The sequence below is a fragment of the Lissotriton helveticus genome, chromosome 2_2, assembly GCF_964261635.1.
Source record: "Lissotriton helveticus chromosome 2_2, aLisHel1.1, whole genome shotgun sequence".
Classification (NCBI taxonomy): domain Eukaryota; kingdom Metazoa; phylum Chordata; class Amphibia; order Caudata; family Salamandridae; genus Lissotriton; species Lissotriton helveticus.
The window spans coordinates 190,056,487-190,080,506 of NC_136060.1; the positions used below are offsets into that span (position 1 = coordinate 190,056,487).

Consider the following 24,020-nt stretch of genomic DNA (forward strand, 5'->3'; position numbering starts at 1 on the left):
GTCAAGGAGATGAGAAGTTGGGTATCGTCGGCATATGAAACTAGTTCAATGCCGAACGATTGGACCACAACAGCCAGAGGAGCCAAGTAAAGATTGAACAGGGTAGGGCTCAGGGCAGAGCCCTGAGGAACCCCCTGTTCCAGAAGTATGCTATCAGAGAGGTGTACGCCTCTCTGAACCTGGAAGCAGCGGCCGTTGAGGAATGCTTTCAACCAGCCTAGTGCTTCTTGGGTGACCCCGGCTTTGTTCAGACACTGCAGCAAGATGGAGTGTGCTACAGTGTCGAACGCGGCACTGAGGTCCAGCATAATTAGTGCCATAGTCTGGCCCTGATCAGCACCCGCCCGTAGGGTTTCTGTTGCTCTCAACAGGGCAGTTTCTGTGGAGTATCCAGCCCTAAAACCAGATTGAGAAATATGGAAAGCGTCATTAGACTCAAGGTGAGCCATAAGTTGTTTATTCGCTATTTTCTCGGCTACTTTCGCCAGATAAGGTAGCAGCGAGATGGGCCGTAGGTTCTCGAGGGTATCTTGACTGACATTAGGCTTTTTCTTTATTGGAAGAACAATAGCTTTCTTCCATTCCACAGGGAGAGTGGCCGAGGCAAAGGATAACTGAAGGATATGCCTGAAATGAGGTTCTAAGACTTCAAGGCTGGCTGCCAGAATCTTCGGGGGGGCAGGGTCCCTGGGAGAACCAGAATTAATGCTTTTACAGATACTGGTTAAATTAGGAGCCGGAGGGACCGAGAAGCAGTTTAGGCAAGTTCTAGCATGGGTAATCTCAACGTCCTCCATGAAGTCAGAACCAGAGGGTGGCTCAGTTGAGAAGTTGGCGTAGATGTTTGTAATTTTGCTGGCAAAGTATTTGGCGATGTTATTACACGTATCGACTGAGTCATTCAGAGCAGTACTCTCGTTGGATACCACAGATATTTCCTTAAAGATTTTAAAGAGCTCCTTTGAAGAGTTTTCCGCTTCTCCAATGCGGATTTTGTAGTGGAGGGCTTTAGCGGAACGAATGAGTTTGGAGTAGCGCGATTGGGCTTCTTTATAGTGTTTTTTAGCTATAGGGCAGAATTTGGTGCGCCATTCGCGTTCCAATTTTTTACAGACGGTCTTAGTAGTCTGAAGTTCTGACGTGAACCAAGGGGAGGATTTTCTCATTTTTTTGTTGACACGTGACCTACGAATCGGAGCAGTCTTATCTAGGGCAGTTTGGACACAATTCTTCAGGCACGTATAAGCAGTCTCACAATCAAGCCCTCCGGGAGGTCCAGTTGCTGCAAGTTCATCCACGAAAGTGGGTAAATTAAAGTTTTTCCATTTTCGATTTAAATAGACCTGCGTATTCTCCTTTCTAAGTTCAGACTCAGATATCCATATGTGTATGGGAATGACAAAGTGGTCAGACCAGGGAACGGGGATAGGAGAAAGCACTTCCGCTCCGTTCCAGTTACAGAATATGGGATCGAGTAAGTGGCCTTGTCTATGAGTAGGGTCCAGATTTTTTAGAGTGAGTTGCAGGGAGAGTAGTTCAGCTTTTATGCAGGAAGCATCATTGTCAAGAACATCATCAAAATGGATGTTCATATCGCCGAGCACCATAAGTCTGGATTTCCTTAAGGCGAGGTGTGCAGTAGCCTCTACTAGACTAGCTATAAAGTCACCCAGCGTGCCTGGGGGTCTGTAAATCAGAATACCTGATAGGGAGTGTTGGGGCCCCAGTATGATAGTAAATGAGGCTGCTTCGCAGTGATCAATTGTCAGGGGAGATAAGGAGCATTGTAAGGGGGCTTTAACAGCAATAGCTATTCCACCTCCTCGGCCGTTATGCCTATCAAGCCTGGCGAGGGAGTAGCCAGGAGGCATCGCCTCTATGATGTCTGGGTCGGAGTGTTCGCCCAGCCAAGTTTCGGTTAGTAATAGCATGTCGAGTGCCTCATCCTCGAGTAGATGGTAGATTTGAGTGCAGTGTTTCCTAAGGGATCTGCAATTCAGCAAAGCTGCTTTTATAAGGTGTGTAGGGGGGGCTTTAGAGGATTCCACTACTGGCTTGAAAGGGCACACGGGACAATTGTGCAGTGATAGAGCATCCATGGAATGTGAACATGGTGCGGTTATAGCATGTTGAAGATTTAGTAGAGTCTGTTTATCATAACGTATTGGAGGGGATATAGGTTTAGATCCTAATTGGCCAGGGAGTCTGGCCCCGCGCCCCGTCCTGTCGCGGACGGGCGCAGACGGGCTTGACTTTGGCTCAACTTCGGCGCGCTTCCGGCGCGCCCGCTGCACGCGTCCGCTGCGCGGTCGCTGGCCAACACACATTTATAGGCGGTAGAGGCAACTAGAGCGCTGACCTGGCCGCCCGAGCCCGGAAGTGGTAGGCTCCTCCTCGCCCTCCGCAGCAAACGCCCAGAAATGGACGCGGCGGACCGGGGCGGGAGTCGGCAAGCAGGTAAGACACAAAAATGAAAATTCAGCACACAGTAAATTTAAAATTAGCCTTAGTCGCTAAACATAAAATAAGTGATATGTGACTGAAATTCAGCAAGCAGTGTTTTTAAAAATTAGCCTTAGTCGCTAAACAGAGATAAGACGCTATAGATCAGCGTTCAAACAGTGTGGCACAACAGAGCAACAGAGCGCGAGCGGATAGAGCGGATAGAGCCTGCCACTGCCACCGGCAAGACTCTTCTCCACTTCTTCTCTCGTTATTTTTCTAACCAAGCCACCCCAGTTCAGACATGGTAAAGGGAAGACATGGCTTGGCAGTTCGGGCTGGACTGTTCCCATGAGGCACAGGGTCAGACTGATTTGCATATGGCCATGCCTGAACTGGGGTGGTGGAGTGAGCTAAAGAATGATGATGGATTAAACCCAGATCAGTTGACTGGGGGTGAGTGTTTGATTTGCTCAAATGTTCCGCCCATCATCCCCTTTGGTATCGCCTCGTTCAATGTACCTTGGGTCATCAACAATGTGATTAATAGTTTTCCACAAACCATATATGTATTGTCTCAAAAGCTAACACTCGTAGGGGGAGGTAAGATGGACCTTCATTGTTGTTTATTTGTTGTCCTTCATGAGGAAGGGCCCCTTGCCCCACATGTAAATGAGCATTGATCAGGATAAGGCTCTGCTATTGGGCCGCCTTAAAATACTCTCTTGGAATGTGAACGGCTTGGGTGATCGAATTAAGAGGGGAATAGTATTGCAATAACTAAAACGACATGCCCCTGACCTCGTATTACTCCAAGAAACACATATCCAGGGAATCTCCTACTGCACACTCAATAGATGGGGATATAAGTTGGTGGCTCATGCGGGCTATGCTAAAGGGTCCAGAGGGATGGATATTGTGGCACACAACTCCCTCCCCTTCCAAATACAAAAGGTTACTCGGGATCTACTTGGCAGGTTTGTCAAGGCCTTGGGGCAATGGGAGGGTAGCCCCCTTAATGTGACTTCCCTATACGTGCCCCCCAGACTTCACTCCCCTACTCTGACTGACCTGGGTCCACATATGTTGAGCTTGCCTGAGGGTGATGTATTGGTGGGGGAGACTGCAATGCAACCCTTAATGGAGATCTAGACCGACTGACGCCCAAACAAGGGGAATCACCCGGTAAACTATTGGCAGACTTCCTTAGGGCACTGGGCCAGATAGATATATGGAGGATTTGCAACCCGATGACCAAACAATACACTTTCCACTCTGGGGTACAAGGGAGTATAGATTATCTCTTCTGTAAAGCCACCCAGCTCCCCATGTTCGGCGAGATCTCCTTCCTTCCCAGGGGCATCTCGGACCATTCCCCGATTATGGCATACTATGGAGGCGTTCCACCCCCCACTGGTCACGAAATGGTTCTTAACCCCTGGTACCTCAGAGTACCGATGATAAGAGACAAACTGGCGGAGGTCACCAAAAATTTCTTTGCCGAAAACGACGGTTCTGTTGACTCAGAGGTAACGCTATGGGAGGCTTACAGGACTGTGATCCGGGGTGGCGGCGGTAGCAGGTCATAGAAAAGAAAAACGGAAACAATTGGAGTAGATTGAGAAAGAGGTTGCCCTTCTCCAAGACGGTTTGTTGGCATCAGGCACACCAGATACTACTCACAAATTATCTATAAAAAAAATGGAGTACAGGGACATCGCGGAGGATGCAGCGAGGGCCCAATATCGAGCCACTTAACATCCTGTTTATGATATTGGTGACGAGGCCAGTAAATTGGTAGCGTGGCTTGACAAGAGGGAGATGGCCAATAGGTTGGTGGCTGAGATCATAGACCAGGGAGTTGCGAAACTACAGGATAGAGCTGGGATTGCGAGGGCATTCGCCAATTATTTTGAACGGGTTTATACCACTACGCAGACATATACCCAAGTGGAGGCGGCGGAACTACTAGCCACTCTGCCTCTGCCCATTTTGGATCCCCAGGATGTAAGAGATCTTGCTGCCGCCTTGACAACCGAAGAGGTATTTAAGGCGATTGGTGCTTTGCAATCCGGTAAGGCCATGGGCCCCAGTGGCCTTCCAATTGAACTTTACAAAACCAATGCCTCTAAGAGCGTGACTATGGGCGTCTTCACTGAGACGCAGAGACTTGCGAATATTGTAGTCATTCATAAAAAGGGTAAACCCCTTGAGCAATGTAGCTCGTACAGACCTATATCCCTCTTAGACCCAGAAGTCAAAATATTAGCTAAAATTCGGACTCTGTGTCTCTCGCCTTATCTTTACAAATTGATACATCTGGACCAATCCGGTTTTATGCCTGCTAGGAACACCGCGCTGAATCCCCACCACCTTTACGGTGTTCTGGGCAGGGCTTCAACTATTCAGGAGGACTCCGTGATCATGTCTCTTGATGCTAAAATGGCGTCTGACATGATTGAGTGGTTCTTCTTCTTTGCCTCACTTGAAAGATACAGATTTGGAGGTCGGTTTTTGTCCTGGGTGCATCTTCTTTATTCTAGGCCCCTACCTTTTTTTACGGTGAATAGCGGTCGATTGGCAACCTTTGCATTGGGGAAGGGTACGAGACAGGGTTGCCCCCTTTTGCCTCTGCTCTTTTCTCTGGCTCTTAGACCTCTGGCTCCCTGGATAAGGGGGGACCCCCTCATTAGGGGTCTCAATTGGTCGGTGGATTGGATGGATATAATTTCCCTCTATGCCGATGATATCTTGCTCTATTTAGCCAGACCCCGGTTTTCTATCCACCGGGTACTACATATTTTTACTCTCTTCCAAAAATATTCCGGTTACACTATTAATTGGGATGAATCACTGATTTACGTTTTGAGCGGAGACCGCCCGACTCTACCCATAGGTTGCGAAACTAAAATAGTTACAGAAGGCGTTCAGTACTTAGGAATATATATCATGCTCAATTCTTAAGTTTTCCACGATCGTAATCTCGTACCTTCAAGCTGACGTGCAACACAGGAAAACGCTACTTCTTATGCTATTAGGCAGAGCTGCCCTCTATAAGATGATGGCGCTTCCAAATTTTCTATATGCCCTACAGAACACGTCCCATTTGGTTCCACCTCATTACTTTGAGTCAATTGACTCTGAGGAACGTGCCTTGCTTTGGAATCAAGGTACTCCCCGTATTGCCCTCACTGAGCTCACAAAAAGCTGGTATGATTGTGGCATTGCCCTGCCAGCCATTAAATGCTACCATTGGGCCTCACAGTTAGTGGTCCTGAACCACTGGGTGAATCGACCCGTTACAGATCCTGCCTATAGGATGGACAGGAGTAATATGCTTCCTGGTAATTACTTAAGGGCACTCTATGGTGGGGCAAAACACGCGCCCAGACTCACCCCAACTTCCACCACAGTCTCTCTATGGCACAAGGCGACAGCTGCTCTTGGTTGGAAAGATAGAATTACGCAAGTCCCTCCGCTGCTTAAAGCTTGTCAACTGGGTATGCTGTCAAAGCAACCAGGGTTTGATAAATGAAACCTGATTGGCCTTTCGAAGGTCGGGGAAATGTGGATAAAGGGTAGGGTGATTCTGTTTAGTGACCTGCAGAGTGACTACCAATTGCACAGGGGGGAAACCTTTCGCTACCTCCAGGACCGCAGCGCATTACATAAAGGGATCCCTAAAGGAACAGACTTGCCGGTCTCCCCGCCCCTAGAAGATAGGCTATTAGACGACTACCTCCAGGAAAAAGCCATTTCATTGACTTACTGTAAAACCCTTAATAACACACCCGATACCCAGGAGAAAACTCGTGCAAAATGGGTAGACAATGTAGGGGACATGGATGATGACGACTGGCGGGAAGCCCTGGATTCTCCCCGCCATTTGGCGATCCATTCCCGTTTCAAACTCAGCGATCTTAAACTACTCCACCGAGCCTACTAAACTAGCTCAGCCCTTATCAAAATGGGGGTACTAGACTCCTCCGCCTGTTCCCGAGGGTGCTGTCACACCGGTACCTACCTTCACCAATGGTGGGAAGGCCTGATCCTCCAGAAGTACTCGTGAAAGGTTATATCTGCTAAATACCGGATAAGTAATACACCTATTGACGTCTTTGTCTTCTAAATATCTGGGAATCCACGGATTTGTCAAGAACTGAGAAGTTGTGGGTCTCTTTGGGCTGCATGGTGGCGCAGCGCAATATAGCCTGAACATGGAAGGGAGTGGTCAAGCCAAGATACACTGACTGGGAGTCAGATATGGATTGGTATATGCAAACGAAGAAGGTTATCTATGAGAGTAGGGGATGCCCGCATAAATGGACAAAAATCTAGGGCCCCTGGAATGAGAGTAGCAGTTTGCTATGTACCACTTTCAGTGATCCTCCCTCATCGGTGATTGATAATGAGGACATTTAATGTTTTTAATATAATGGGAACTATGAAACCTGTGATTACACTGTAGACCCTGTGCGACGATTTGTCTTTATTGTACTAATATATTGCGATTACCGGAAAGTGCTGATGACTGCACTTGCTTTGGTTTGTAATGAATTTCTGTCGATTCTCTCAATAAAAAAGAATTTATTTTAAAAAGTTCCCATCAGGTAATTCGAAATATTCTAAAATATAGAGGCCTATTTGCGAAGGCATGACATAGTACATAAAGTAGTACTCCTGTAGTGCTCCTAAATGTTCTTATGTGCCATTAATATGAGAATAAAATGTGAATATTCAGGGGATATTCAAGTATAATTGGTACCAAAAAAGCACTGTGCCCATTTCTGTTTTTACTAATACACTGTAAGGCACGTATGATTATATAAAAGAGTCCCCTTGTAGTACAACTTCCCAAACTCATAAATGCTTTTGTAAATCAAACCCATATGGGGCAAAAGAGATACGCCTAATACAATGCAATACAATGCAATACAATTGAAAATGAACCGAGGTGTTAATTTTCTTTTAGAAAATTTTCACAGCCTCGCTTATTTTACAATTGCCTTCTGAGTCAAAGTAGACTGTAAGTTATTAATGCAGCCAAACCTAAATTGCACTAATTTCTTTCTGAATCCAGGAGTTTCAACTTATCAATGTAAGTCAACATCCTGCCTTGTTATCAGAGCATCCGTATTGAGCATATGTCTGATGGTTTGTCCCATACGTTTTGAAATTCAACATTTCATAGCATTTGTGGCACGCTTTAGCCCTAAAGGTTAGAGGTGAGGTCGCTTCATCCTGGAACTGTCTCACTAGATTTAACATCTGCATCCAAAGTCTGCAGAATGATTTATAGTCAGCATTATACATCCCTGATCGGCTTCCAATCTCTAATAGATTAATACCTGTAGTGTACCAAGGATAGCACTGGCTAAACAAAAAACAAGTGTGACCCCTTGAAAGAGACGTTACTATCTTAATTTTAGTCAGGTTGATTGTAAATGAGCGCACAATATTTCAAAGCGAGTCGGCTTGTGAATCCCAATAAACTCCCTACATAGGCCTTTCTATTACAATAAATGTCAACAGTTGCCAAATAGGAGCCCTTACAGATTCTGAACAAAGGAGTCATTATACCTTTATTGTGCAGTTAATAGAGTATCTCCTCTCAGAGAAACCTGCGTTCAGACTTATAGTAGGAGTCAGTTTGGATACAGTGCTTGTCATTGAGGTATATAATGTTGCCTTGAAGGAAGAAAAAGCAAAAGTGATTGTTTGGAAATGTGTCACATTTTATGGGCAGGTGATTATTGTGAATACTGGTTCAATAGATCCAGAGATCACTGTAGACCTTTAGCGGCATTGTCACATATGACAGTGTCATCAGCAAAAAATCAAACTGTCATTGGTTTAGAGAGTAACTCTTGGGAGGAAGGTGTCCACCTTACAAAACTCCTACTCAAAAACAGTTATGTATAATGTTAGCATGGAGAGTTCCAAAACACAACCCTGGCAAACAGCATTCGTGTTACTGTTTTTTCATGGAGCCAGAAGCTAGTAGATTGTATTGTATTGTATTGTATTGTAATTGCATTTATACAGCGCTTACTACCCCATACGAGGCGTCAAAGCTCTTTTACGGCGAGTAGCACGCTACTCCGGGACCCATAGAGGATTAGTGTTGAATTAGTATAGTGAAACATGCAAGTACATTTTAAGTGGTGGATAGGTTAGTCAGTTATTTGGATTTGGAATGATTGCAGAAGGATAGAGGAGGACAAAGGTTTGTATTTATATAGCGCTTGTTGACACATGCTATTCAGGAAGCCTATAAAGGATTAGTGGTGAATTAATATGGTGAAATATGAAGTAATTTCAGTGGTGGATATTAGTCAGTTACTTGGAGTGAGAAGGATAGCGGAGGGATAAAAGGGAAAGAAAGATTTGAATTCATATAGCACTTGTTACCCCTGATGGGTGTTGAACCGCTTTTCTGGCGAGTAGCACGCCACTCCGGAACCCATAAAGGATTAGTGTTGAAAATTAGTATAGTATAAATATGAAGCAATTTGAGTAGTGGATGTGTTATTCAGTTATTTAGGTAGTATATTAGTATAGTTGAATATTGAATTTGAGAAGTGAACATGTTAGTCTGTTAATTTTGATTGAAAAGGATAGTGGAGGGATAAAAGATTGAAGGATTTTTTTTTAAGTCTTAGCAGTAGGAGGAGGCTTTTGGATGAGAAAAATAGGAGTTTTGGAGGGGAGGAGTCAGAGCGAAGAGTTTAGAAAGGTTTGTTTTAGAGGATCGGTATAGTAAAAAGAGGTGTCAGATGATGCAAGGAGGTGTAGAGTAGGAGAGAGTCTAGAAAGGGTTATTTTGGCGCTCATAGTAGTGGTATGGGGTTTGGGATAAATGAGAGAGTGGATGTAGAGGATATATTGATAGATCTATAGGATGAGAGACAGGGTAGTGCATTGGAAGGAGGGAGTAGTAGAAAGAAGTTTGAGATGAGTCAGAAGGTTGGGCTAGAAGATATATTGAGCGAAGTATAGGCTGAGAAATAGAGTAGTGCATTGGAAATGTTAAATTAGAAGAAAGTGATAAATATATAGATCCATAAGTACATTGAAATTATAAGGATACATAAAGGAGGTAAGTATATGTAGATTAAAGATATTGCTAGAGGCACAGGATGAGAAATAGGGTAGTGCCATTTCACCCACAAAATTGATTTGTTGACTCTAATAAATGCTGAAAAAAGTCTGCACAGTGTAACAGCACTGCATCGTTCTCATAGATTGCCTGACGATCCACGTAAGTGTGGCAACAGTGTGCATCATGAATGTGCCTTTCCTACAGCCAGCATGGAACAGAGACATTAGGGCAAAGGCTTATGCTCAATTTTAAATCTCTTAAATTGGGACTCTGGCATTTTTCATACATATTAACATTAAAATATGTTATCACATATTAACATTATCTTTTCAAAACCTGTGACCAGCATGTATTAACTGGTGGAGTGCAACACAGATCAGCATTAAGGTACTTTGGCAGATCTGTTGATGCTGTGTTTCGGTAGTTAGCTCAACATATGGCACCTTCCTCAGGATAAAATATCAATTATTTGCTTTATTCTCATATTAACATCAGAAACAATTATACCATAAATCACTTTAATATATATGACCCCTTGTACAGGCATGGAACCCTAACTTTCACTGTAAGGCTGTCCTTCCATTTCCTAATTTTTATATCCAGTGCACCCGCTTGCGTGTTAGTACCATCTTGGAGTATCCTTATTCCAGAGGCGTAACACAGGCCCCTGTAGACCCTGCAGTGCAGGGGAGGGAGCCCCACTCCTCCAAGGGGCCCACATTTATCCCAAGGTCAATAATTATCTGTCAGATATGGGACACTCGGGGGCCCCTCATCACATTATACAGGGGTCCCCAGAATTTTGTATTACACAAATGCCTTATTCACTTTATGGCCATCTCTTACATCAAAATTCAATCTTCTTTTTTTGTAATCCACTACATATCATAGTTTCATTTCAGGACTCAGCACTGTAACGGGGTAAAGAAATCTGACTAGATAGTCTGCATTTATTCCTGTTAGCAATCAGATCTGATGACAGAGTGGATTAAATACCTCTTCATGTGGAGACTTCTTTAATCAGATATCTAATTTGTTCTAATAGGTAGCACAGATGAAGACCTCTATACCCCATTCATTGATAACATAGCTACTTCCAAGCCCAAATTCACAATATTTATGACCCTATGCGTACGTGTACTGACATAAATAGCTCAAGTTATACCTTTCATGTATCCATAAAAAGATACCTGACAAAGTAAAATAATTTTACTACTGTATAACTATAAACCACTGTGTAGAGTTAGGCAGATTAAGGTGTGATTTGCCTTGTAGGTTTGCAAATGTCCACACACCCGCACATTTGTTGTTAGTCACAAATTACTGCCTGACCTTCCCTCACTACCCTGGCTAGAGTGGCTTCCTTCCAGGTTGCAAATAGGAATGCAACACCTCCAAACTTTGACGCAGTACAGGGAAGGGTGTTTCCCTTTGGGGGAAATGTTTTCTCTGTGGGGAAAGCAACAAAAATGAAAAAATGTGCATTTGCACAGCCGCTCTCTTACCCCACTGCAGAGTTGTATTGTGTGTACAACCCTGGGTTGGGAAATAAATAGCAATTTGGAAAAATGTAAGTTGACTTTCCCAGTAGTATGTCTGGAAACCACTGACTGGTGCAATTTTTGGGAAAGTTATGTGAATTCCCGAAACTAATATATTTAAACCCATGCTTCAAAATATGTTTACGGGTGTGCATTTACAAATTTTCCTTGGGAAATGGGGCTGTAGAACTTAGGGCAGCTTGTTTCCTGACAAAATTCAACCTTCTTCAGCCTCATTTTGTTTGTTGATCACCAGTTTTCTATTTTTGGTCGGTGGCTTGGAAATTTTTTCCATGGAATAGCATGAAACCTAACTATGGTCTCTCGCACTACAGGACATTGCAGCCTTGTTTTTCGCTGTTTAAATGGGCCAGAGATTACACGTTAATCTCTGGTCAAGCGTTTTCCCACTGTTCACCTAGACTGTGGAATGTAAACCCAGTTTTAATCTGGCAGAGAACAACCATTTTCTTCTTCCGGAAGGAGCTAAAGACTCATGTCCAGCAACTCCTTCTTGAAAAATTAACTTTTCACTGCTGGTCTCTAAGGGGCAGCGCCAGGCTTCCCTTTTTAGGTCTCTCACCTAGCGTTGCCATGCGCAGCACTGCTCGTGCAGCACGAGACCTCTTGTACAGGGTTCAGAAAGCTACCCACACGCTTGTGCGTGTGGTTTTGCTTTCCCCGTCTGGCATTGGCTTTCGCGTGCTTTTTAAAAAAAAAAAATGGCACGCCATTGATAAAAAGGCATGCGCATATCCCGCCTTTGCTCCGACCATTCCCACCAGTGGCCGGCCAGCACGCGCAGCAGCATGCGTGGGCGTCGCTGCTGCGCTCCCTCTCCCCCGCTCCTCTCTGGTGCGCGTGCACCACTGGTTTTCTTTCGTGCGTGATCTGATTTACTTTTCAAACGAGGATCCTAGCGGGTTTTGTGGTCATCAATGGAATGCTGTTTTCGCTTCGCAGGTGAGCTTCGGGCTTCCCTAAAGATGGATATGAACAATTACAGAGGTGGGCTGCGCCGGGGATGTGAAGAAAGACCTGTGACCTCTCTTCCGTCCCCTCCCTCCTTTCCACCCTCTCTGCCTCCCACAGTGTGTGCGCATGCTTGCGGTGAAGGGAACTGGTGGCACTATTCGGTAATTTTTTCATGGAGAACATTCTAGCAACTATCAAAAAACGCAATTTCTCCATAATCCAAGAAACAGCAAGTATGTAGTAGATAAAGAGGCGATCCACTACTCAATAGTAAAACATGCAATGCAATGTTCAGACTGCGCTGGCCAATCAGCTCGCCCAGAAGGAGGGCCTTAACTGGCAGCAGGGCCTACATACACTAAAAACAATGCAATGCCGATGCGAAAACGTGGATTCAAAAACATCGACTATCAAAATATCTGCAGAACATAACTATTCCCTTAACCACAACACTTGACTATTAATCCACAGTTTAGCAGGTACTTTGGGCAATTCCACATACTTTAATTTTAAAACCCAGAGCTGAGAAGGTTTGTAATTTCCTGCTGCTCCTAGCAATCAGCTCCTAAAAGCATGAATGAATGTTCTAGAGTGTATTACCATGCAGTAATTGACCTACACTATCTTCGCACACCCTCTTCATCTTTGTATGCATAATGTGGGAGAAGGGTTATTATCTCTCGATAATGCCCTCTGAAAAGCTGATGCTATTGTCGCACTCCTGTTCTTTGGCACCTGCCTCATTGCATACCTTAGATTAGAAAAATAGTTTGGAGAGGAAATGCGAGGTAAGGGCATTCTCACACTTATATAATACATTTAACCAAGAGTGTTTTTGTATTACTCTAGATTTTCAGGTAAGCTCATGGAGTTTGGTGGTCATTACATTTGGCGAGATCTGAAGCCATTGTGCGGCTCTCAGGGGTCTCCGCTCGGAGGGCGAGCCGGGTTTAGGGAGACTGTTATGTCCCATGAGACGTTAGGGTTGGGGGTGCTACCTTCCTGCTCCGATCATTATGGAAACCAACGAGTATTAAGTGACAATTCCAGGTGCCTGGAGGAGAGTTCTTCCACAGTGCCAGCCATGTGTGGCCAGTGCGATAGCTCAGCGGGTGCATGCGCCTCCTGCATAGAAATGGGCGCGGACACAGCCAATCCCGCTAGCAGAGGAAGACTGGCCAACGTGGAAATCTGGAGTCTTTGAGACAGGCCACGTCCTCTAAAAACCCGGCAGTTGTGACCAAGTCAGTCACAGCCAGTTACTGGCTGACAACACGTGCTGCATTTCTAACACGTGCTAGAAAATTGCGTGGATGCAATCAGTATGCAAAATGTGACTATGTCCCAATCTGTCACAGAAAAAAATCTATGGTTAGATCAGCGTATTTCCTAAGAGGCCTATCTATCGGTGCCGGACCGGGTCTACTCTGCATTTCACCATTCCGAAGTCCATAAAATGAGTACCATTTAAGTGAGAGTTACCGTCCGTTATGTAAGTACTATTAGTATTATTTTTATGTATTGTAACGAGGATTCTGTCCCTCCTCCACCTTTCACGGGGGAGGCCGGCCCTATTTCTCTCCATTATTCTCTTCATGGAATTCTGCATCCCACATGCCTGCTTATAACAAGCATTTGCAATGCAATAGGTCTCGCATTACTGAATGTTTGAGCTATTGGTGTTGCATTATTATTAGCAATGCCAATAGCTCAAACTTTTATTAATGCGAGACCTATTGCATTGCAAATGCTTGTTATGTGATTCTCTCTGCCCTGGTTTATTCTTCTAACACCACATAGGCTTGCAGATAGCCCCGACCAACCTTCTCTCTTTGGGATCCCGTGCCTCTGTGCCATAGTATACACTTATCTCGTGGATAGCTCTCTGCTGTTTTTGTAACAAGTGTTGGTACTTTGTACGGGTGAATTCAAAGGGCCAATTAGATGTATTGGTGCCTTGTTAGTCCCAAAGGATGAGAGCTCAAGGGAAAAGAGAAAACCTACAAAAGACAAGACCCATGGTCCAAAGCAAGAAGGTTTTTTTTTTAATTAAGAAATCTTTTCAGAAAGCAAAAAGATTAGTTAGTCAGGAAGTATAATATTTTATAATAAACAAGAGGATAACAAAATTTTAACCTGCAGAAATATTATGTGTATAGAGCCAAATGACAATCTGACCTAGGGACTGCCCAGTAAGAAGGAAAATACAAGTTCTGTAAATCTCTAAGTACAAAGTCAGAAAGAGGGCCGACATGATGTCTGCCTCTGGAGAAATAGGGAAAAGCTCGACACATATGCCAAAAGAATAACTTTTTTTATACTTTTATTGCAGTAGAGAATCATGCCCTTGATATAACATGGGTTGGTGTTATGGGCTGAACTAATAAAGATACATGATATACACCATTCAGCATTATGACAATTATGTTACATAAAACAGGCTGCCTTAATGACTTCCCAAATTATGAATAATAAGTTGTCCCCTACATAAAAGGAAATGACATTAACAATTAGCCAATAACATGAATAAACAATACGGTTATGGCTGCAGGCAGCAACAGCCTTGAATTTGCTTCCTCCAAAGCACCTTAGATGACACAACACGAGTAAACATCACCACTAAATGATCATATTTCGTCTATTTAACGAAAAAGGAAAAACACAGAATGAGAGAGAAATCATACATGCAGTGCAACTTTTAAAAGCCTGTTTTCTAGCTGTCAGTAGAACCTGTCCACAGGCCCTGTAATGTTGTTTTTTGTGGCATAGTTATGCTAACTTAAACACACAAAATGTAACATTAATAAATCTGCTGTAACAATAGCTTCGAGTTATATACACATTTATATAAGGTATACCTCAGTAATAACCAAGCTAATAACTAAGGTTCGATGGCTCTATTAAAATCGGTGATGCCAATATCGCTTTTGACCTATTATTGCCATTTAGGATGTCAAATTGCGTACAGACAATGATGCCCTCTAAATCCCAGTCATGCAAGCATTTGACCCATCCTGATCTCAGAAACGTTCAGAAACACGCAGGGCCTGATTCACAAAGGGTCTGCGCACACCTAGCGGTGGGAAGTCTTCTTATTTAGGGGCATATTAGGATGGTGGACGGACCTGCGTCCGTCCGCCACCCCCGAGGTGGAGGGACCGTCCGCAGGGGCAGCGGCGGTCCCTCCGGTGAAATTAGGATGTGACCGCCACCCTGGCGGTCACATCCCGTATCTTTAACCTTGCGGCGGGTGCTGCTTGAAGCAGAACCCGCCGCAAGGTTAAAAATGCATGCTTTACATTTACATGGACAAAGCGGCAGGCACCGCGCGGTGCCTGCCGCTTTGTGCATGTAAATGCTGGGGGGTACCATAGGTAACCCCCATGTGCACCCCCCACCCCCCGACACCCTGGGGGCCCGCAACGGGCCCTCAAACACCAAAGACCACATGCTTTTCCACGGCGGAAAAGCCGCCGCGGAAAAGCATGTTTTCTGCCCCATCCTAATATGGCTGGCGGTGTCTGATAGACACCGCCACCATATTAGAGCTTTTCCGCCACAGTGTGAAGGCGACCGCGGCGGAAAAGCGGCGGACGGTCTTCCCGGCCGCCGATGACCCCCCAGCCATCCTAATCTGACAGGGGGGTCTTTGTAGGCACCGCAGCGGTGAATCCGCATCCTCCGGGCCGGCGGTGGCTTCTGCCGGGCCGGAGGATGCGGATTCACCGCAATCCTAATTGGCCCCTTAGTGTGGAATCTCCACAATGAGAATTCTCATTACGGAGATCCCACCCCGAGTGCGTAAAAACTCCCCGACAACTGCGGGGCCTCCGCCACGAATGCGGAGGCCCTTTGTGAATCAGACCCTCTGGGTTTAACTCCAAAGTTGTTTTCTCAGAGAAACAAGGCAAGGCTTGGCAGGATTTTGCTTCAAGGTCACTGGCAATGCATCTATAAATGATACTACTAGTTCTTCTGCTCCACAAACATGAAATTCTATTAATTTTCTCTGGTTATGGCATGAAGATGGTTCTGTAGAGCAAACGTTTAACATTAGCAGTGCTGGTTTAACTGTGCGCTCCTAGATGAGCTGGATATTTAAGGCAGGCTAGTTTCAGTCCATGCCTACTGAATTTTAGTTGCCATTTTGGCCGTTAAAGATACTATGCACACACTTTCTTTAGTGGCTGAAAAAGCGAAGAATTGCTTCAAATCACAATGGATCAGATTCCTCAAAATGGCTTAATCCGTGCATATATTAGATCTACTACCACAAGTTGTGTAGTAAATGTACTCCAGGCCAACCCTATGGATTGAGATTGCCAGCCCATGTGTAGATGGTTATGTTACATGTACATTTGCAGGTTTATTCATTTCTCTCTTTTCATTCACTTACAGACTGTTGTGCAAACTCCCTTTATGCAGATCCCTGAAAACATGCATGTTTGTGGTACTTTCCCATAGGTATTGCACTACCTGCAGTTTCCATAAGCAGGTATAAGTTTAGAAGTGAAATAACTGTGGGAAAACGTGCTATACATTTTAATAAACACTCATAACATCACAGGTGTTTGGGATTTCACCGCACTGGCAATGCTAACTTGCATGAATCTCCCATGAGACTGCTATGACTTTGCGAATAAAAAAATCTGCCAATCAGGATCATTGGTTTGAAGATAGATGTTAAAACATTATGCACATATAAGCGCTTCATAGTAACTCCAGCCTTTCATGACATCCTTTGCTGCTAAAATCACTTGCTGCTATAATCTTTGTATTTAAAATCGACTATCTGCACTTTACTTTTTTTATCTGCTTTGCAGTTTTACTTCTCTGGTGTTGTGGGAATTGTAATAACTGGGAATTGTGTTTGTGGAGGGAGGGGGAATCGAACCGGCCTCCTCGAGCTCCGTGACCGCTAGCCGCCATTTTTCCTCTTCGGCGCGGTCTAGTGGTTGGATGGTGGCCCCTTCAAAACGGGTCGCTGCGTGAGCCTCACAGCCATAGTAACTCAAGCATTTCATGACATCCTTTGCTGCTAAAATCACTTGCTGCTATAATATTTGCATTTAAAATCGACTCTCTGCACATTTACTTTTTTTATCTGCTTTGCAGTTTTACTTCTCTGTTGTTGTGGGAATTTGAATAACTGGCAATTGTGTTTGTGGAGGGAGGGGGAATCGAACCGGTCGCCTCGAGCTCCATGACCGCTAGCCGCCATTCTTCCTCTTCGGCGCGGTCTAGTGGTTGGATGCTGGCCCCTTCAAAACGGGTCGCTGCGCCGCTGGCACGCCAAAGGCAAGCCCGTCTGTGCCCGTCAGCGCCCCGGAAGGGCCCGGGGCCGGTCATGCTGCCAGTTTCGCTTTGGAGCCATCAAAGGTAATTACCTATGATAGAGACCACTTGGTACAGCTTAATAAGAATTCGGCGTGCAGACCCCATTCGGTTATCTTAGGGTACAATGGATCTGAGAAGTGCATACACTGTAGTTGGTCAGTTCGACCTTCTCTAAAAGAGCACAAAGTTAAATGGGCTATGCCTGCCCCGGTTAGGGGACAAGAGGTCCCAGATATATTTTGGAAGGCTTCTCTATTCAATGTCCGGTCCTTGAAAAAACACGAATTTGAAATCTATGATTTTTTAAGCGATTCATCCCCTGACTTGTTGTTTTTCACAGAAACCTGGTTAACGGATGCTTCTAATCCCACTATCGCCAATGCGATTCCGCAGGGCTACCAGATTTTGAGGAAGGACTGCCCGGAGGGGAGAGGCGGTGGGCTTGCTATCATATATAGGAGCTCTTTTACTTGTACTCCTTTAGCTGATGTGGAGATTGAGGGGGCGGAAAGTCTGGGATTTCTGTTAACTCTCTCAGCTCACCAATCCATGGCTGGAGTAGTAATTTATCGCCCTCCTGGTCCGGCAAAGAATTTCCTGGACTCGATCAGCCATTCTATTTCTACCATCGCAGCTAAATATAGCCATTGCATGGTTTTGGGTGATTTTAATATCCACATGGATAAATCGCTGGAGCCTGATCCTATTAGACTATATGAATCTTTGGATATCCTTAACTTGACCCCATTATGTGGTGTTACGCATGACAAAGGTCATATACTGGATATGGTTTTTTCCTCTAATCAGATTCATGTGGATGCCCCTTTAGCCCTAACCTGGTCCGATCATTATTTGATCAATTTTAAAATCTGTAGAATTGCCATAAGGCCTCAACCTTTAGATACAGCCAAGGTGAATCATTGTTTTAGATCATTTCACTTGATGACACCCGATGCCATTCAGTTGGCATTGCGACTGCTGCCGATTCTCTTAAGCGGCATCCTGCAACAAGCCTCTGAATTGGCCCCCTCTTGTGTGAGACCTGCCAAATTTACTCGAGTCTCAGCCCCTTGGTTTTCTGAGGCTCTTAGGGACAGTAAAAGAGCCTGTAAACATTGTGAAAGAGAGTGGTGGAGGAATTATAATCCTTCATACAAACTGATTGACAAACAGGCATTGAACAATTATTATAAGAGTATACGCGAGGCAAAGAAGCTTTTTCTGTCCACAAAAATAGATATGGCAGCGAATAAGAGTAAAACCCTCTTTAACGTTTTAAAAAACTTCACCTCCCCTTCCTCTATAAGCCAACTGTTTGCTCCTAAAAGTGACTGGACAGAACGAATGGCCCTCTTTTTCTATGAAAAAATTAAACTGATCTAGGATTCCTTTGAAATTCAACTACTGGAGGGTGTTGAGGTCCCCTATTTAGCTGTCTGCTCCAGTACCAGGGGGCCTCCCTGAGGGAGTACCCTGAGATTACCTTAGAGCAATCTCTGATGTTTATGAAAATTCTGAAGTCTGGCTCACCTACGGACCCTTGCTCAGCAAAGGTTTTATCCTCACTAGCAGATGTGATTAATCCTGTGTGAATACTATTCTGAATACGGATCTTTGGGAGGGACTGATGCATCACAGGTGGAAACATGCAAACATCCTTCCATTATTGAAGAAACCTTCAGCAGATCCTGAGGTAGCATGTAATTATAGACCTATCTAACTTTTGCCCTTCTTTTCGAAGATTCTAGAAAAAATTGTCACCAAGGGCCAAACGAACTTTGTGGAGACCAATGACTTGCTGCACTTTAGCCAGTTGGGTTGTCGAGCCAACTTTATTGGAAGTTGCAGAAACTATTAAAGCTGCATTGGACAGAGGAGGCAGTGCCGTTTTGGTGCAGCTGGACCTCTCTGCAGCTTTCAACACCGTGCCCCACACCAGACTACTGGAAAGACTCAGTGACAGCGGTATTGGCGGCACGGTGTTGAGTTGGTTTGCATCTTTTTTGGCTAACCGCTCTCAAACCATCTGGGCTCCTCCCTTCTTGGCGGTAGTTCCCCTTCTGAATGTGGGGGTGCCTCAGGGCTCTATTCTGAGACCGACGCTTTTTAATTTCCACCCTTTCCATGAAGGCCCAAGTACACTTGGTTGCCGGGGTATGCTTTGGGTTGCTGAAAATGCTGCGAAATTTCCTCCCATTGCTTTCTATCCCTTACAGGAAGACAGTGGTACAGGCGTGGATAATGTCCAGTTTAACCTGCAGAAATATTCTATGTATAGAGCCAAATGACAATCTGAACTAGGGACTGCCCAGTAAGAAGGAAAATAAAAGTAACACATTAATATTCTAGGATTAACTTACAGGTTTTGCTTGTGTCTTTTTTTAGTTAAGACAAGATAATGTCACCTGTTGTTTACATTTACTTATGAATTTGTGACCGATTCTTGAGAATGCTGGGCTGGGTCCCTTACTGCCTGAGAGCAGCTATCTCCTCCATGTTGTTCCCCCAACACTAAGTAGAAGTATTCATGCCACATAGCAGTAGACCTTGTCAGGCTGTATATCCTAGATGTCATATATACTTTGGCGTAGTATCAACATATGACTTTGTAGCACACAATTTGTTTCTCTAGTCATATGACATTGTAGAAAGTTTTCTTTTCCTTAAGCAGTGGTAAAGTAGCCCAAATGGCTCATCTACTGTTAGTGGGCGTGGTTTATATAAATATTCAACTTTGTAAAATGTGAGTGACATTAATAGAAACAGTACCACCCTTGTTATTGTACTGTAGAACACACCGTTTTCCCTTCAGTGGTGTTCATTAAATAATGTTTATTAAATTATCTAACCACGCTGCATATAAAGTAGACATTTCTTTGTTGATGTAGGTGTAGCCACACTTGAAATATGCCTTTAAGGGATAACATCTTTTCAACCTATTTTAGTAGATGCTGAACAGTTTTGTTTTTGTTGTTTGTTAATGGTCAACCCGTGATTTCTTGAAGAACTTTGCATTTTTGGAAAAACAAGATAATCACCTTTCTTGCTTGCTAAATTTGCTTTCATTCCTGTTCTGAAGCCGCAGTGATGTTTTGATTCTGTTAATTCTTTGTATATATCATTGTAGTGCCAGAGCAGCTATGTAATTTGAGGAAACCATAACACAATAAGAGCGAGATGCACATAGGTTTGTGTTGTGATTACCTAATAGCGAAGTTTTGCGATTCGCAATTAAGTAATCAGAAACAGTCATGTTCTACAGTATGTTTTGCACTATTTGTGATTCCCAGTGGGTCGCAAATTGATCTACCTCATTAATATTCATGAGTTAGGTCAGAATTTGCGGACCATTGGGAATCGCTAAAATCACAGGGATGGTGGCCCGCTGGGGTCAGCCGACCACCATGTCTGTGATCGCTTATAAATGAAGCAATGTTTCTTTTTTAAATGCAGCCCGTTTTCCTTAAGGGAAAATGAAATATGTTTCAAAAACAAAAATGAAAAGTTTTCTCTTAATTTTCGAAGTGTAGGCAGTAGTCCGTGGGACCACTGCCTGCTCTTAAAAACGTTTTTACAACCATTGACAAAGGGGAAGGGTCCCTTGAGGCCCCCTTCCCATTTGCAAATGGGTTGGCACCTACTTGAAGTAGGCGGTAAAATGTGAATATTTTATGCCGCATTTCCGTTACAAACATTCACACGTACCACTGCGAGTCGCTATTACGAAGGGATGCCCTCAACACGCCTTTTCCTAATACTGAATTGCTAACCCGTTTTGCGATTCGGTAACAGCTTACCAAATCTCAAAATAGGGTTCTGTACATATAAAAATGCTTTTTTGCGGTCACAAACGTCCCAATTCTGTGAATTGGGCCATTTGCGATCTCAAGAAATCTACGCACATCTGGCCCTAATTGTGTTAATTTAATGATTTGGTGTATTAGGGGCTCTGTCAGACAGGCATTTAGAAATGCAAAAATTGACCTGTCAGTCGACTTTCGGACGGTGAATATAATAGTAATTGTGGGAAAGAGTAAATGGCAAAGTGTTGAAACAGTCTACTATTTGGCAATCTTGTACATAATGTAATGGTGCTACTATTGCTCTGATTAAAAAGAATGACAGGAAAAGGCACAGCAGGATTTTGCAGTAATTGCTTGGCAGTTTTGTGATGAATTTTCCTATGGTCCACTGACTCTGTCATTTGTTTTCATAATTTCACAGAGATGACTACAAGAAACTCAGTCATACGTTACTCGGAGCAGGAGCTGGAGGAAGTCTTTAGTTAGAACGCTATTTAGGAACAGATACAACTTTGTGCTGATCGCTTCCGAAAAAGGCATCACAGTGGAAACTCAGAACAGAGTACAGTATGGCCAGCTGTGAATTAACCATCGGCAGAGGACAAGGACACCTATCTCTCCTCCCCAAGGTGAATTATTCACCATGTAATGTGACATAAATCATGGAAATCGCACTTTTGATCTGGATATAAATTCTAACTGGACCGACGCATACGATTGACTGCAGCCCTTACCGCTGCACTACACAGACACTTTGGGGGGGTCATCCTTCCATACTTAAGGCTCCTACCTCTGGAAATTGTTTCCTTCATCCTGAAAGACTTTTTCTCCTATTCAGCAAGAAACATCTCTCCCATTCTGCTTCTCAGCTGATATTCAAACTTTGACTTCTAGATATCATTTTTCTTTCATCTAAGTTCAGTACCCTTCTAGGTGCATTTTGTAACCTCCTCCTTGAAGTGTTTTGAAGTGACTGAGTTGCCCTAACCCTAGACAAAAGAGTAAAATAAAATAAATAACCTTCAGCAAGTAAGTCTACAGTCAATGTATAACATGAAGCAACAGTCATTTTCAATAACGAAGAACAAGGATTATTTAAGACTAATGTAAACATATTACTGTACTTTATGTATTTAATATTATTGAAAAAATACAAACCAATGCTATAGATTGTTGATATGTTTTTGTTTAAAAAATAACTTGGTGCTGAAAAACATCCAAAACATTTTGTTTCTTATAAAGTTTGAAAGTTCTAAGAATGTATTCCAGCGGACTTTTCTAATTCATTTGTAGTCACAACTAACAAAACTTAGAAATTGCCATTCCAGGTCTTTGATTCCTCATTGATGCTGTAAATCCTTTGCATAAAAAGACTGAAAATAGAATTTTAGAATTTTATATGTAGCAATGTATTATTTTAAGGATGTTTGTCCGTTTTCTCAGCTTCCCAAAGCATTACTATCAACTCCCTTCCCCCAAATCTACTTCTGCAGTTCGGCTTCCGAGGTGGTAAATGAAACCAAGTTGAACCAGTCTGTGCCATCACGCCTTGCATCGCCTTCTTTCATAAGGAACACAAACCTCCTGTACTCAAAACTACAAGGTTTGAACAAATGTATACTTCAAAGGGTTGCCACACTAGTAATAGAATAGCTTTGTAATGCTTGAGATTTGGAAGAACACCTTAAAGTTTTTGATGATGATAGTAGGGTGAGGGGTGATAAAAAAAAGATAAATTTCAAGCATGTTTTTTAAAGAATCAGTAGATGACACTTCAGATTGGATCTGGTTTAGGGATTCAATGCTGTTAGATCAACACTAATAAAGCCTGTTAATACAAACGAGATTCCCCCGGTGTAATACAAATGAAACATAGGGAGAGCAGTTCATTACAGTTCATTGTGTGGGAAAGAAAATGCAAGTTTGGTCATGTATGAAAGGAGAAAACATTCATTTCTACATGTCACATTCTTTCTAAAGGTTGTTGTTTGTTGTGAGAGGCTTTGGAAAAAAACAAAACAGAAAAGGAGGGACAAATAAATGTGTGTTATTGATTCAAGTGTCATTCACAGCAATAACTCTAAGGAGAGGTCAAAAGAGATGTCAATTATCAGGTTGTGTCTAAAGAACAATAAGGGTCTGGCTTAAATGCAGCAAGGCCGCGCCACAATCAGAATAAACAAAGGAAATGCCAATACTGCAAAAAGAACGTACTGCAAGAGCAATGACCAAAACAATTGCCCTAGAGAAACCACTTGTTCCGTTTCTTTACAAATCCAAATTTTTATTTTTGTGTATTTTATATTGTTTAAATTATGAACTTTCAGTTTATTTGAATGATCTAAAAAGCAAAACAATTTTTTCTTAGAAAAGGTTTTTTGTTTTTTAGTTTTTAAAGGGAGCTCCTTTTACTGAGAATAACACCCACTCTCTAAAATCTCTAATGTGAAAACTCTTTCAAACATACTGTGACAGACACATTCATCTATAATCCTTAACTTCACATCCAACCATGCACTCAATCTCACACCACTCATACAGTGCCAACCGTGGGTATTCAACTTAGAAACCACTTTATATTCAAGGGAAAGCAACAGTGTTTAAATACAAAAATTTCAAAATCCTATGTACATCTCAAACAGAAACGGCCATCTGGCACACTTATTACATTTATACATTTTATTAAGGATTCAACTCAACAGATTGGCCTAGCCAGAACTATGGTCTACGCGTTTCGAATCGCCCCTAATTCGGGGATTCTCCTCAGGACCAAGAGTGTCTCTGAAAGACAAAAAAGGATGGGAAAATGTCTTACTACAA

General features: G+C 43.3%; 1 protein-coding gene across 1 annotated transcript in view; it reads left to right on the forward strand.

Annotated features, from left to right (window-relative positions):
- TMEM156 (transmembrane protein 156) overlaps positions 1-22,598 on the forward strand; it is a 199,499-nt gene extending 176,901 nt beyond the window's left edge. Inside the window, exon 7 of the mRNA XM_078678334.1 lies at positions 21,622-22,598. Within this exon, the coding sequence (XP_078534460.1) occupies positions 21,622-21,686 (65 nt within the window). The 3' untranslated portion in view covers positions 21,687-22,598. The remainder of the gene's footprint in view (positions 1-21,621) is intronic.
- Positions 22,599-24,020: the final 1,422 nt, after the last annotated feature.